The sequence below is a fragment of the Lepidochelys olivacea genome (genome assembly GCF_965140295.1).
Source record: "Lepidochelys olivacea isolate rLepOli2 genome assembly, chromosome: 2".
Classification (NCBI taxonomy): Eukaryota; Metazoa; Chordata; order Testudines; family Cheloniidae; genus Lepidochelys; species Lepidochelys olivacea.
In genome coordinates, this window is record NC_140412.1 from 124,600,252 (window position 1) to 124,616,116 (window position 15,865).

The 15,865-nt window shown below is 40.8% G+C and overlaps 1 protein-coding gene across 4 annotated transcripts in view; it reads right to left on the minus strand.

Moving 5' to 3' along the window:
- Nucleotides 1-281: 281 nt before the first annotated feature.
- LOC311516289 (UPF0489 protein C5orf22 homolog) overlaps nucleotides 282-15,865 on the minus strand; it is a 29,462-nt gene continuing 13,878 nt past the window's right edge. For all 4 annotated transcript variants that reach the window (XM_084620194.1, XM_084620191.1, XM_084620192.1 and 1 more), the window contains 6 exons: nucleotides 14,756-15,206; nucleotides 12,139-12,201; nucleotides 6,604-6,725; nucleotides 3,317-3,383; nucleotides 2,540-2,679; nucleotides 282-1,910 (listed from right to left, as the gene is read on the minus strand). In XM_084620194.1, coding sequence (XP_084476320.1) covers nucleotides 1,781-1,910; nucleotides 2,540-2,679; nucleotides 3,317-3,383; nucleotides 6,604-6,725; nucleotides 12,139-12,201; nucleotides 14,756-15,206 — 973 coding nt within the window. In that variant the 3' untranslated portion in view covers nucleotides 282-1,780. The remainder of the gene's footprint in view (nucleotides 1,911-2,539; nucleotides 2,680-3,316; nucleotides 3,384-6,603; nucleotides 6,726-12,138; nucleotides 12,202-14,755; nucleotides 15,207-15,865) is intronic.

Below are 15,865 nucleotides of genomic sequence, written 5' to 3' on the forward strand. Positions count from 1 at the left end.
CAACTAGATTGAATTTATGTTCATAAATGAGCAATTGAAATTCTTCTTGTTTGTTAGACAGGTCCAAGCATTAGTGTATTGACCATTCAAGAATCTCCTCTTTATGTCCTTTGGTATCTTGATTTTGTTCTCAATTATATTTTCTCTTTAGTTCACTACATCCAAAATTTGTAAATATCTTAAAAAACTGATTTATATTCAATTATTTAACAGCAGAAGTAGTAAAACAATCTAATGAATAAGCAGAAGAGAAAGTACCACCAAACAAAGAACTCAAATCACACTTTGAAAAGAATACAACAAAAATATTTATTCAGAACAAATTTAATATATTCTAGTCAATGTTTTCACCCTCTCTCCCTTTGCCCTTTCCCAGTTCTGTCCCAATTGACTGTTGGTCTCCTTTTTACTCTGGAGATGACCATTTGCTCTCAACTCCTAACTCTTAACTTCTAAATGTCTATGACACTGACATACTTTCTCTGGCTAGTAATGCAAATGAATGCATGTATGGCCAGACAAGATCGATTTATGTTCTAAGCATGAAGACTGGTATCTCTAGAATCTCTGGGTGAAATCTTGGCTCCATAGAAGTCAATATGAATTTTGCCACTGACTTCAATGAGGCCAAACTATCACACTCTGAACCCACTGATTCAAATCCTGACATAATTCAACAGCTACCAAGGACACGTACTTTAGAGGACAAAGTAGTATGTACAACACATGTCATGCAACTATTGTATGTGTGTCTTTCAGCTGAGATCTTAAAAAAAAAAAAATCAAGATTTTTGTGGACATTAAGAGATTTCATGACCTTTTGTAGCAGTGTTGGCCAGTCCTTGGCCAAAGTTTTCCCTTCCCCCTCAGTGTACTGATGAGCTGTTACCCTCTTCCTTGGAGATAACTGTATTTCTGTGATGTTGCATAGGTACCTTGTGAAAATAAAGGGACTATAATAATGTAAAATAATATGAATATCAATTGGACTCCATGGATCAAGTAGTAGAAGATAAGCTGCACCAATGGAATGGGAGAGGGATGACTGAGGGCTCATCTCTAGTACTACCAGTACTGGGAATGAGCAAAGGTCACCGTGTGAAACCGAAATCTTAATGGTACCCTGAATGATTTGTAACATTCAAGAAATCAATCTACTTACAAAAAGCTAGATTTGTTTTACAGATATTTTAAGTGTGTGTGTGTGTGTCTAATTCTGTCACATAGTGTCTTCATGGTCTAAAAATAAATAAATAGTTTTTCTTCACAGTACTAGTCTTTAAAAGTACTATAGTTAAAACACAGTATATTTAATCTGGAGTCAACAATCTAAGTCTGATCGAAAACCACAATTAAAATGGGTAATGTTTCAGACATGAAACCAGTGCAACAAAGACAGAGTGCAATTAGAAATTACTATTCAGATTACTGGATAGCTTGGTTTCTAGTGCCACCTGCTGAAATAGAACAATAGCTTTTTTTATCCACACTTTTTCTAATTTGATCTAATAAAAAAACTTACAAGCATATTAAAAAACCCCAACCATTTGGTTTTGGTGAATTATATAGCCCAAATAAAAATTAACAAGTGACATACATCAATACAATGGACTCTCCTTGTAATGTACTCAGGTATAGTAATCTCTGCTTATATGGGAGTTATTCTTTGTGGGAGGATGTAGAACTGCTTTCAGCACAAGACATTTTGACTCTAAATATTCCCTTGAGGTTGACATCAACTATATAATTCCCCTGGGTTAAGAGAATAGTGGGAGTTTATTCACACAGATGAACCTCCTGAGTACTCTAAATGAACATCCAGAGTGCCGAACGCTGAGCGTAGTACATTCAGAACCTTTTCCTGAATGAGGTCTACTTGCTCTGCAGGACAATAGTCATCCAAACTTGATCTGTAACAATTATTTAAACAAAAAAATCAAACGCCCATTATGAGAAATAGTTTTCTAATACTTTGCACTTAGAAAGTAGCCCCTTATATCCAGGGATTTCAAAGTGTTTTAAAACATAGAGCTCTGCCAATCCCTCTCAAGCCCCCTGGCCTCTCTGGAGAGTCTTTTCTCTAGGTCTCCTCCTTGCCCTGGTCTTAGAAACATCTTACTTGGTTCAGGGACTCCACAGCTGTAATTCTCTTTGGCTTTCCCAGTTTACCATCACCAGGCTTAGGGTTCTGCTTCAGGGAACCTTCCTCTAAGTGTCTCAACTCTAGGCTCTCACAACTGAGCTCAGCACAGTCCTTCACTTGCTGAGCATTACCATCAGGTGGCCCCCATTCCTAGCCCATGGGATCTGTCGATCCTCCCCCAGAACACCTATCCTTAAAGTCCCCAGTACAGGACAGAATGGCCCCAGCACTTAATGGACCGTAAAGGGGACAGATCACCCTGTTACATACAAGAAACTCCACAGTACAGTGAAAATCCCGCAGTCCAGTAAATGCTGACTTTTAAAAGCACATTTACTGCAGCAAAAGGTTTTTAATTCACCTTTGGGTTTAGGATAAAAACAAATATGTTCTTACCGAGCGATTGTCACAAGCGTGGGCTTTGGTATTTTTTTCAGTATATGCTTTACGGATTGCATGAGGCCCTCTATCTCCTGCTCAGTGCTAACATGATGGGGAAGTTCAGAATAATCACAGGTAAGACCAGCCTGATGGACCTAAACATAAATTAGACAAAGATTTCACTACTGCATAAAGTGGATGATTAAAATTAACAAGAAATGTTACTATTCACAAAGCTGATTCATACAGCACATGTCTTTAAGGGTTTAGTAGCTACTGTACTTCTTTAAAGTAACTATTTAATGGAACTACAGAAATGTATTTAAAAGCACAAATATTATTTGTATTTTCACTTTTAAATGCTGTTAACTAGTTTCACTGCTTGTTATAATGTACCTCCCTTTTCCCACTACAGCATTCAGAAGGCTATCAGAGGTGAAGGCCAAGATCTTAAAAAGGGGCCTGGGGTGGGAGAGACTGCTTCAATTTATATTCTGAAGTCTTATCTATAGACCCACTTGAGTAGTCTGATTGTAACAGCAGCAGCTCGACACTCTGCACTCCTGACAATCAGGCCATTTTTTAAGGCGCCTTAATACAGACGTGAAGGCCTAACTTCAGGCAGCCATTTTTGAAAATTCTGGCTGAAGTACAAAGATTTTAAACCCTTCTTCCAGCAAATATTTAAGATTTCAAAAGGCAAAGCCAAAAATTTCCCCAGTCTTCTCCTGTCCTTTTGTATATACGATTTTGTAACCAGTCTGCTTCCAGTTCCTCCTACCAATGACATACCATTTCATAGTCTGGGGTTTCCATCCGATTTTTCAAACTATGCACAAGTTGAACCAGTGGTTTCATTCTGGGGTAAAAAGAAAATGTGAGTTATATTAACAGCTAGACGCACACGTACTTAACACAGCCAGAAACACTAAGGAAATAATACCATGGCGGGCCTCGTGTCCTAGGAGCAAAGCACAGGGTCTCCCGAACTTCCCCTGCTTCTGTGAAAGAGGAAAAGTGCCAGTTCCATAGCACTGCTGTTTTCTCATCTCACCCTGCCCCTGCATTTAGTCTTCATGAGATTTTGTGGGGGAGGCCATTCTCTCTGACACTGCCTCCTTGTAACTCCTCTAGATGTCCATGAAGAAGTTACTTTTTCAAGGTCGTATTAACTCCATCTGAGTCTCATCTGCAGTTGTTACTCAGAAGCCACAGGAGGACTTTCCTAACGGCATTGCTACAGGTGGTGGGAATACTGGGCTTGAGAGTTTCCCCATGGAAAAATCTGGCTTTTGTCAAAACTTTGGTTTAAGAGAAAATTTTGAGTAGAAGTTGACACAGTGCTTCATGGGAGTTGTAGATCAGGTGTCTCGTGCTCCTATTCTCGTCTATGGACTAGACTTATTGGGTGGCCTACATCTCCCATGATGCACCGCTGACTCACCTCTTGCTGAACCGCCACAGCACAGAATGGGAGATGGTAGTCTGGCTGTGGAACCCAGTTTGTAGAGGAGAATGGGGGCATGAGACAGCTGAACTACAACTCCCAAGAGGCACTATGGCAGCATTACTAAACTGAAAAAAAAAAAAAAAAGTCAGTCTTGACCAAAAAAAAAAAAAAATATTCACAGAAAATGGACACTTTTTGAGTAGCCCTAGTCATCACAGCTCCTTTAGGAGTCATTCTGGAAATGGTGAAGAGGGACCAGGGGAGCAGCATGGAGAGACAGGATCCCTTGTGTAAGCTGATTCACAGGGGCTTGCTGCAGGAAATCCTAGGGGAAGTTCTACAGCCTGCGTTGTGCAGGAGGTCAGATGAGATGATTATAATGGTCCTTTCTTGCCTCGAAAATCTACGAAAACAAGTTATCACCACAACAAACCAAACCGAACATTTTCTCTTACTTTGGATTTCAACTCCACAGAAGAGAAGGTTACTTATCTGTAACCGGAGGCTCTTCGAGATATGTGGTCCCTATCTGTATTCCACTGAAGGTTTATGTATGCGCACCCTGTGTCCGGAGCCAGAGAATTTGAAAGTAGTAGTGTGTGTCGGTCCGCACATGTGCGCTTCCTCGCCTCATGGTTTCATCTGAGGCAATAAAGGGTGGGGCAGACTAACCGGGTCTCCAGTTCTTTCTCCACCACGAATCTAACAGATCCACAGCAGAGGGGAAGGAGGGTGGAAAGTATGACCTGACTACAGCAAGTATCGGATAGGAGATCAGACCTCCCCCAGTGTGGGTGGCAGAGGAAGGCCTGGAGAACCTGGTTCCCTTAGAGTGAACTGCTCATGTGGCCCTGCTGCTTACTCTGAGTGCTCCGGTGTTAACAGTACCCGCTTGATAGCAGGAGCCAGGGCTGAAGCGGAGGACTGTCTTGGAACCAACAGATCCCTTGTCTTGTCAATGTCCTGGCTGACACTGAGGGTGAGCAGGGCTTGGTGCCTCGTACCAGCAGACCCGGTGGTCTGTGTGATTTTGTCATTCTTGTGCGCCTTGGAATGTGCTGCCTCTCTGTGGCTGGAACTTAAGGAAGGTGCATGAGCCTTTGGTTTGGAGTAAGACTTACTACCATACTTATGTGCATGCTTCCTTGTCCCATGACTAGGTCCCGGCACGGGGTCTGTGGTGGTGGTACACCAGAACCAGATTTGATCTCTGTAACTGGAGGCGCATTCCTGGCTTTCTCAGGCCAATGTACAGGGGGGCTCCCTGACCTGGATCCAACTGAGGCCTCAGGCCACTTCCATGAGGTGCTTCTTGAGGCGGAAAATCAGGCCTGCTCAGGTACAGATTGGGAAGGACTGGCAGACGCTGCACCTGGATGAAATGTGGGCTTCTCCAAAGCGGTAGAGGCAGTGTTGGTGCTCCTCACTGACTGAGAACTAACACAGGCAGGAGTGCAGACCTTGAATTCTGGTGTCTTTGGCATAATCCAGTACCCACATGTGGGGGGTGCGTGTGTGTGTTGGGGAGACTGGTAAACTGATTCTCCTAAAGTCCAAGTCCTACTAAAACTACTGCTAAAAACTTAACTACATAAAAAAAAAACCTGTAAAAACAGAAGAAGAAAAACTAACTATATACAATTTCTAAAACTTTTTTTCTTTTAAAAGGGCGTCAGAGATGAGAGGACACTAGCAGCTCTGACTTGGAGCATGTGGCAGTGAGAAAGAACTGGAGATGCAATCAGTCCACCCCACTCTTTATCACCTCGAACGTAACCATAAGGGGAAGCAAGAGAGCATGCCCGGACCAACAGACACTACTACTTTCAAATTCTCCAGCTCCAGACGCATGGACACATGCATAAACCCTCAGTGGAATACAATAGGGACCATCACCAAAAAAGAAGCAGCTCAGGATTTTCCAGGTTGTATATTTTAGACAAGTTAAATGATCATCGTATCCCTCTACCTCAGTCCTGCAGCTTGAATGTTCAAAAACACGCCAGGAGCTGTCGAATTACAATTGGCATTTTTCAGTCTTCTGCTGATGGTGGCAGTATCTTTTAGAAATGCAACAATATTTGTGATGCTGACAGCATGGGAGGATAAAAGACCAGACACAAGGTCTGGAGGTTTTTTGTGTCCCTGCTCTGGATTTGACTAGGAACGATGCTTATTGGTCCAAGAGAAATCCTCCACATGAAGGGAGGAGGTAGAAGAGAGATCTAACAGGATGGTATTGATTGACTGTGTTTGGCGAAGTTAGCTAGCTCCTAGACAGAGTGGGAGGAAGAACACTGTTCAGTGGGTTTCTGGAGAAAATCAAAAGTAGTGAGCGGGAGTCAGAAGTTACAGGCAAAGATACGAAGAGATGGCAGTTAGCAGACCAGCAACCAGCGCAAAGGGCGGCAAGAACAACCTATACATTAGGTTTCCAAACTGCTACTTCATAAGTGATGTAAGTTTGTAGGAAGCTGGCCAGTACCACCTGGAGGCTCAAAAATAACAAATATAATGAAAAACACTTTACTATTAAAAATATAAAAGTTTTTTCATGCTGATTCTTATCCACAAGCTACTAGTTGACCAAAGGGAGGAGAGTTTTCTTTTAACCTCTGAAATCCCTTACCTCGGATACGAGGCAAATCTTTTTAGAGTCTCTTCATCATCATTGTCACATAAATCCGCAAAAGCTGCTTCCAGATCTTCTAGCTGACGGACACGATTTTCAACACAGTCCAGCAATCCCTCCTTTGAATGAACACATACGTAAATGTGTTAGGAACAATACAAGCATAAGACCTTATTTCCTTAGATGAAGGACATGATTAACTCTATGGGTCAAATCCTGAAGTAATTAGCCTGATAGGAGTAAGGGAACAGGGATTTCTGGGCAGCTGGTTTGTGGAACATCTTCCAAAAGATCAGAATGAATGACCAGAGAGTACCACCTTCAGAGCAATGCAGAGTAAAACCCATCTTTTCCCACTAACAACAAAATGTTCTGTATCTATATTTTGAGGGAAAAGACTGGGAAGAACTAAAAGTATGTTGGATTAATTGCTGGATTTGTTTGTAAAGCTCTCAAATGCAATGGTGATGAATGCAATATGAATACTTAGCGAGAGATAAGCAGTTTTTCCTCAATTAAAAAAAAATCAAGAACTTCAGGATATGTATAGGTTTTTAAAACAAAACTTAAATACTTTTGGATTTATCAATATTTCAAAGGAGCTATGTGTGTTGGAGATTTTTCATCCACCTTCTTCCTGGATTGCATGAGAAAAGAAGGGATGAATTCTAAGTTAAATGCCTATTTTACTTTACTCATGGGAAAAATCTCACTGGAGTTCATGAGACTACTGGTATGAGTAAAGATGCAAGTATTTGCAGGATCAGGGTCTGAATAACAACATCAAATGATACAAGTTTCACAGCATGAGTATGAAGGATGATCAGCACATTAAATGTAGACAGGAAAATCACTAAGAAGGATGGATATTTGACAGACATAAAAATTAGGGATATGGTAATTCCTTCTGGTTGGGAAGTGTTCTGATATCACATACCAGCTGCTGTATCCTTTGGAGAATGTCAGCAACTTAATTACATACGTTTAAATAGTAATATAGGATCTGACTCTGAGAGGTACCACTGAAGTGACCACAGAGCATGGGGTTGTAAAAATGTAGGCGGGATATTTTGAAAGCAGCATGGGGGATCGAGATTAATGGAGGATGAATGTCTAAATCTACTGCACTTCTTGTTGATTAATCGCCATTAACTCATGCGATTAACTCAAAAAAAATTAATCGCGATTAATCGCACTGTTAAACAATAGAATAACAATTGAAATGTATTATGTATTTTTTGATGTTTTCTACATTTTCAAACATATCAATTTCAATTACAACATAGAATACAAAGTGTACAGTGCTCACTTTATATTATTTTTGATTACAAATATTTGCACTGTAAAAATGATAAACAAAAGAAATATTTTTCAATTCACCTCATACAAGTACTGTAATGCAATCTCTTGATCATGAAAGTGCAACTTACAAATGCATTTTTGTTACATAACTGCACTCAAACGAAACAGTGTAAAACTTTAGCGCCTACAAGTCTACTCAGTCCTACTTCTTGTTCAGCCAATCGTGAAGACAAACACGTTTGTTTACATTTATGGGAGATAATGCTGCCTGCTCCTTATTTATAATGCCACCTGAAAGTAAGAACAGGCATTCGCATGGCACTGTTGTAGCTGGTGTCGCCAGATATTTACATGCCAGATGTGCTGAAGATTCATATGCCTCTTCATGCTTCGGTCATCGTTCCAAAGGACATGCTTCCATGCTGATGACATTCGTTAAAAAAAATGCGTTAATTACATTTGTGACTGAACTCCTTGCGTGGGAGAATTGTATGTCTCCTGCTGTGTTTTACCCACATTCTGCCATATGTTTCATATTATAGCCATCTCAGATGATGACCCAGCACATGTTTGTTTTAAGAACACTTTCACTGCAAATTTTGACAAAATGCAAAGAAGACACCAATGTGAAATTTCTAAAGGTTTTTAGCACTCTACCCAAGATTTAAGCACTCGACCCAAGGTTTAAGAATCTGAAGTGCTTTCCAAAATCTCATAGGAATGAGGTGCGGAGCATGCTTTCAGAAGTCTTACAAGAGCAACACTGATGCGGAAACTACAGAACCCAAACCACCAAAAAAGAAAATCAACCTTCTGCTGGTGGCATATGACTGAGATGATGAAAATGACCATGCGTCGGTCTGCACTACTTTGGATCGTTATCGAGCAGAACCCATCATCAGCATGGATGTATGTCCTCTGGAATGGTGGTTGAAGCATCAAGGGACATATGAATCTGTAGTGCATCTGGCATGTAAATATCCTGCAACGCCAGCTACAACAGTGCCATACAAATGCCTGTTCTCGCTTACAGGTGACACTGCAAACAAGAGGCGGGCAACATTATCTTCTGCAAATATAAACAAACTTGTTTGTCTGAGCGATTGGCTGAACAAGAAGTAGGATTGATTGGACTCGTAGACTCTTTATTTTTGAATGCAGGGGGGTTTTTTGTACAAAATTCTACATTTTTAAGTTCAACTTTCATGATCGAGATTGCACTACAGTACTTCATAGAATCATAGAATATCAGGGTTGGAAGGGACCCCAGAAGGTCATCTAGTCCAACCCCCTGCTCAAAGCAGGACCAATTCCCAGTTAAATCATCCCAGCCAGGGCTTTGTCAAGCCTGACCTTAAAAACCTCTAAGGAAGGAGATTCTACCACCTCCCTAGGTAACGCATTCCAGTGTTTCACCACCCTCTTAGTGAAAAAGTTTTTCCTAATATCCAATCTAAACCTCCCCCACTGCAACTTGAGACCATTACTCCTCGTTCTGTCATCTGCTACCATTGAGAACAGTCTAGAGCCATCCTCTTTGGAACCCCCTTTCAGGTAGTTGAAAGCAGCTATCAAATCCCCCCTCATTCTTCTCTTCTGCAGGCTAAACAATCCCAGCTCCCTCAGCCTCTCCTCATAACTCATGTGTTCCAGTCCCCTAATCATTTTTGTTGCCCTTCGCTGGACTCTCTCCAATTTATCCACATCCTTCTTGAAGTGTGGGGCCCAAAACTGGACACAGTACTCCAGATGAGGCCTCACCAATGTCGAATAGAGGGGAACGATCACGTCCCTCGATCTGCTCGCTATGCCCCTACTTATACATCCCAAAATGCCATTGGCCTTTTTGGCAACAAGGGCACACTGCTGACTCATATCCAGCTTCTCGTCCACTGTCACCCCTAGGTCCTTTTCTGCAGAACTGCTGCCTAGCCATTCGGTCCCTAGTCTGTAGCTGTGCATTGGGTTCTTCCGTCCTAAGTGCAGGACCCTGCACTTATCCTTATTGAACCTCATCAGATTCCTTTTGGCCCAATCTTCCAATTGGTCTAGGTCCTTCTGTATCCTATCCCTCCCCTCCAGCGTATCTACCACTCCTCCCAGTTTAGTATCATCCGCAAATTTGCTGAGAGTGCAATCCACACCATCCTCCAGATCATTTATGAAGATATTGAATAAAACCGGCCCCAGGACCGACCCTTGGGGCACTCCACTTGATACCGGCTGCCAACTAGACATGGAGCCATTGATCACTACCCGTTGAGCCCGACAATTTAGCCAGCTTTCTACCCACCTTATAGTGCATTCATCCAGCCCATACTTCCTTAACTTGCTGACAAGAATACTATGGGAGACCGTGTCAAAAGCTTTGCTAAAGTCAAGAAACAATACATCCACTGCTTTCCCTTCATCCACAGAACCAGTAATCTCATCATAAAAGGCGATTAGATTAGTCAGGCATGACCTTCCCTTGGTGAATCCATGCTGGCTGTTCCTGATCACTTTCCTCTCATGCAAGTGCTTCAGGATTGATTCTTTGAGGACCTGCTCCATGATTTTTCCAGGGACTGAGGTGAGGCTGACTGGCCTGTAGTTCCCAGGATCTTCCTTCTTCCCTTTTTTAAAGATTGGCACTACATTAGCCTTTTTCCAGTCATCCGGGACTTCCCCGGTTCGCCACGAGTTTTCAAAGATAATGGCCAGTGGCTCTGCAATCACAGCCGCCAATTCCTTCAGCACTCTCGGATGCAACTCGTCCGGCCCCATGGACTTGTGCACGTCCAGCTTTTCTAAATAGTCCTTGTATACTAATACTTGTATTAGGTGAATTGAAAAATATTATTTTCTACAGTGTAAATATTTGTAATAAAAAAATATAAAGTGAGCACTGTACACTTTGTATTCTGTGTTGTAATTGAAATCAATATATTTGAAAATATAGAAACATCAAAAAATATTTAAATAATGGTATTCTATTATTGTTTAACAGCGTGATTAATCACGTGCTTAATTTTTTGAATCGCGCACTTAATCACAATTTTTTGAATCGCTTGAGAGCCCTATTTACAATATAGTATGTTAAAAATGTACATCTAAATGCATCTGACTATCAGACACAATTGAGGAGGGTGATTCTCCAAGAGATTCAGATATCTGCGAAGAGCCCAGATCTGTGCACATACGTCGCTGCTGGCTTTCCCACCTCAGTCAAATTTAAGTTAAACTTCTCATTACTAATTTTAAAGCTTTGTGTGATGCTGCCTATGCCTTGTTCAGCATTGCCCCCCTCCCCATCCATTCTGCCAAGGATGCTAGCCTTGTCTCTCGCAATTCTCAGCTTCTCACACAAACATCTCCATAACATCTTTCTTAACACCTACTATGGCTAGAGCACCCACCCTTGATCGGAAAGCCTCTACTGACCACTTCTGCCCTGATACCTACGAGAAATTTGCTGACTGACAGAAAAACATGGGAAGTAATTTAGGAATAAGTTTACACATTGATATTTACAATATTGTTAGCACAACTATATATTTTGTATCTACTCCGAGTCTGTTTTTAGGCTGTGAGATACCCCAGGCAGAGATCATCTCACCTTTTCCCTTTGGAAAGTGCCTAGCATAACAGCCAGCATCTTTGTTGTCATTGGGGATTGCACAGAGAGCTAAGAACATGAGTCTCTAAGGTGAGCTGAAACAGTCACCTAGCTGGCAGCTGGAACAGGCCGATATATACTGTGAACCAGGAACAGGTGGAGAACAAATAATGAAAAGTAGGCTACACTAGCATGATACAGGCACTTCTGGATATACATAAATTGATAATAATACACAGAATGCAGATCAGATATTTGTCACATCCCTACTACAAAGACAAAATAAACTAAGGAGAAAAAGTAGCAAATGGAAACAAAAATACCATGGATGATTTGTTTTTGTTTCACTCTTGTAAATTAGCATTTTGTTTACAAACATTAAATTTTATACTCTCACTAAATCTCCATGCAGTTAACAGAACTGCATAAAAAATGTTTGTTAGAAAAGCTTTCCTAAGGCCCTGTAGAATAGCATTAAGCATGATACATGGCTTAACTAGCAACCCGTTCATTAAACATCTTTCACAGCTTTCCCTCATGTCTCTCTGCTTCTTGTCACAGCGCAGGGTCTTTGCAGTATAAACAAAAATCATTTTCACATTCCTCACCCATCCCAAAAAGAAATATTGTACCTCTGTTGGATTTCTATCCGGCTTCTTAAAACTGTATAGCTCTTTCAAAATCTTGTATTCCTCCTTTAAGAGAGAAAGAGGAAAAAAAAGGAAAAGTATTTTAGTGGCTTCAAAGGAACCATACTGAAATGGAAATACAGTGAAGCAAAATGTTCAGATTCCTATGCCTCCAAAGGGAAGCTACTTTTATGACTGATTTTAACAAGATAGCCTCATCCCTGCAACACAGCAGAAGCCGCTCTGTATGTGCTCATGGCAAAAAGGCTCTGTGGCTTGAGAAGGCCACTCTCCAAGACTTCATCCCTCTACGAAAACGTTTTGACCCAAATCAACAAAACCACATGCTAAATGTTAAACTTGACTTCAGTGTACTTAGTCACATCCTTAAAATCAAGCCTTTAAGTGCTTTGGTGAACAGGGTTCAGATTATTCATGTGCTTAAAATTAAATGTGCTTTGCTGAATTGAGGCCCCAGTGAATTGCTGCTTATGACAAGGGCTGTAGCTACATGGTGGCCAGGACCGTATGATTCTGAAGGGAAGCTGGCTTGACAGCTTTGTGTGGGTGGCCTGCATCCCTCCTCAGCTGTTGGGGGAATCAGCGGATTTAATTTTGGCAAACCTCTCCTCTGGACAGGACAATTTAGTGAAGGCTGTGATCTGAGAATTGGAGAGTTCCCTGTGGGGGATATTGCCATGCACGGGACAATTGGTCTCTTGGTTTCAAGCACACAGTGATTGACAAATTTAATGGCCAAACTGTTTTCTAAAGAACCTACAAGAAACAGGATTTTTATTTATTTTTTAATATATGGGTACACAATTACTCTAAATTGCTAATAAAGTTTTACTCACAACTGATTAACCCCCTTTCCACACACACACACTTTTTTTTTTAAATCCATCAAAGAAACTGCTGACGAGTGAGACCTCATATCCCAAGTGTGGACACAGTTCTATGTCTGTGTTAGGAACCCTATAAATAGAGACAGTAATGAAGAACCTGCCCCGAACTGTAATTGTTACTGGATCACAGAAGGGGGTCTGTGTGGGCCCAGGGATCTGCTCACCTTGCAGGACTGGGGTGGGACTATAATTGTAAAGAGCAACAGAAGGAAAAGCTTACATTTTCGCTTTAATTTAGGGCACTATAACTGTATTCAAAATGTATTAATCTTTTTTGGGGATGGGATTTTATTCTTAGAATGTACTGTTATAACAACACCCTCCCTCTTTTTCTTTCATTCTGAAGTTGAACAGCTTCCTTTGCAGGTTGTCACAATGATTTCACACAAATGCTAAAATGGAAGGGCATGAGCGAGTCTGAGCATGGGATGCTACACATTTTTATACAGAGGGTGGGAAAGGATTTCTCCAGTAAATAGTAAAAGAAAGGTAAAATAAATTGCACAAGTTGGACTAGGACCAGCACACACTCTATTCATGGGGAAAAGGGAGCTTCAAGTACCATTAGCTGTTAGCATCTTGGGCCAAAATTTTCATACCTGGGTGCCTAGCTGGACTCCTAAATCCATCTTTAGGCACCTCAATATAAGTGGCTTGATTTTCACAAATGATGAGAACCTAAAAATCCCATTTAAGACATAGGACTGGATGGGGCCAGGTGGGTCATCGAGTCCAATCCCCTACTATCATAGGCAACCCTGTGATAGTAATAATAATCCATTAAGATCCATCTGAAAACTAATTAGGCTTCTTGTCCCCACTACTATAGAAGTAGTAGTCCAAAACTTTATTCCCCTGATGGTCAGAAACCATCTAGTTTCCAGCCTGAATTTATTCATGGCCAGTTTATACCCATTTGTTCTTGTGCCAACACTGTCCAGTTAGGTTAAATAGCTCTTCACCCTCCCTGGTATTTACCTTCCTCATGTATTTACAGAGTGCAAACATAATCCCCTCTCACCCTTCATTTTGCTAGATTAAACAAACCAAGCTCAAATCAATCCTGGTTAGTTTTTTTTTCTCCGCTAATATGCTAATAGTCTCTCCACGTAAGCCAGGCCTTCCATTCCCCTCATTATCCTAGTAGCCTCTCTCTGTACCTGTTTCAGTTTGAATTAATCTTTCTTGAACATAGGTGACCAGAATTATACACAGTATTTCTGATGGGGGCTTATTGGTACTTTCTACATTGACATTAACACTTCCGTACCTCTACTGGAAAAAAAGACAATGGGCGTTGCTGAGTGCTCAGCACTACTGAAAATAAGACCACTTTATTTCAGAAAACATCAGAGTAACTTTGGAAGCCTAACTTTGGGGACCCACATTTGAAAATGTCGGCCTGGGTTTTACACCTCAGGTGAAAGGCAGAACAGTGTCTGGAACACCACACTGGGGCATTTGCTCAGCAATGATTCGAAAGGAAGAGTTCTACCTGCCGAATCAGCACATCAATCCCTGCAGCACCTGGGGTTTCCTCCCCATCCAAATATTTACCGCGCCTGATTAGCTTAGCTAAGATAAGTTTGGGTATATTTTACAGAAATCTGATAATGTCCCGAAGTGGTATGGCTGCAGATTATTAACAGGCACATTCCCTCTGGGGTTCACTTTTGTCCGAAGGATAATAGGATAGTATATGTTATATTCACCTGGGTGTACATTTCTTTGAATGGATTCTTAACTGAAAAAAAATCTAAGTCAATATCTAAAACATATGCCTCTCCCTTTTGTAGTACTTGAAGAACATCTTCAGCTATCTCCAGCAGTTGACAGGCATGGTTTCCAAGAGAACATGAAGCCAAGGACTCCAATTTGTCTTGTGCAAATGTTTTTTCTCCTCCTCCTTCCGCCTTTGAATCTGTGAGGTCACCGCTGGGAACTTCAGCCTTTGATGAAGAGGCAGTAGCAGTGTTTGCTGTATCATCTGTATTTAACCTCAGTCTCTTTGCAGAAGATATTTCATCATTTTCTTCCTGATTGCTGGATGCTTCCGTAGAATTAACAAGAATGACACTCAGATGTAAAGGCTTCTGGTTCTCTAGCTGATCAGCAGGGACATAAAGACCATCACTTAGATAGTAATGATCTGTACTTGTAACTCTGGAATAGAGAATTGGACATACTTAATGTATGATTTAACTAGATGAGAAACAACCTTGTGTTACCACCTAACATTATTTACAATTAAGTAACCTTGAGAAAGTAAAATGAGAGTGTGTCTGTGATGGATTGTGGGCAATGTAACATAAACACACACAAGATTATTTTTAAAGACTTCTCACATGTTAAATTTAAAACGGATTTTTTTTTCCTTTTGTAACATCTTAGTGCTGTTGAGGGAATGTACCAAAATATATTTTATATTATTTATTAAAGCCCCATAAACATGTCAAATGGTAATAGAATGATTCTTCCTTATGTGCTCTGAAAAGATTAATTTTGCCATCAGAATAGAATTTAAAGAAAAGTATCCCCCTAATCCTGCCAAGATGATGACATACTATGTACGTGTGAAGCAGTGCATGTTCTACATTTTGGTATTCTGGAGTTTACTGGGCTATTTTAGATCATATTTTAAGTCATGTTTGTATGCACTCAGAAGTGCTCAAACAACCTTTACACAAAATATTATGAATAAATACACAAACCATTAAGCTTTTCTATAGCATTTTTCATCCATAGATTTCAAAGTGCTTTATTGGGGAACAGATGTATCAATATACTCTTCCCCATTTTACAGATGGGGGATGCTGACACAG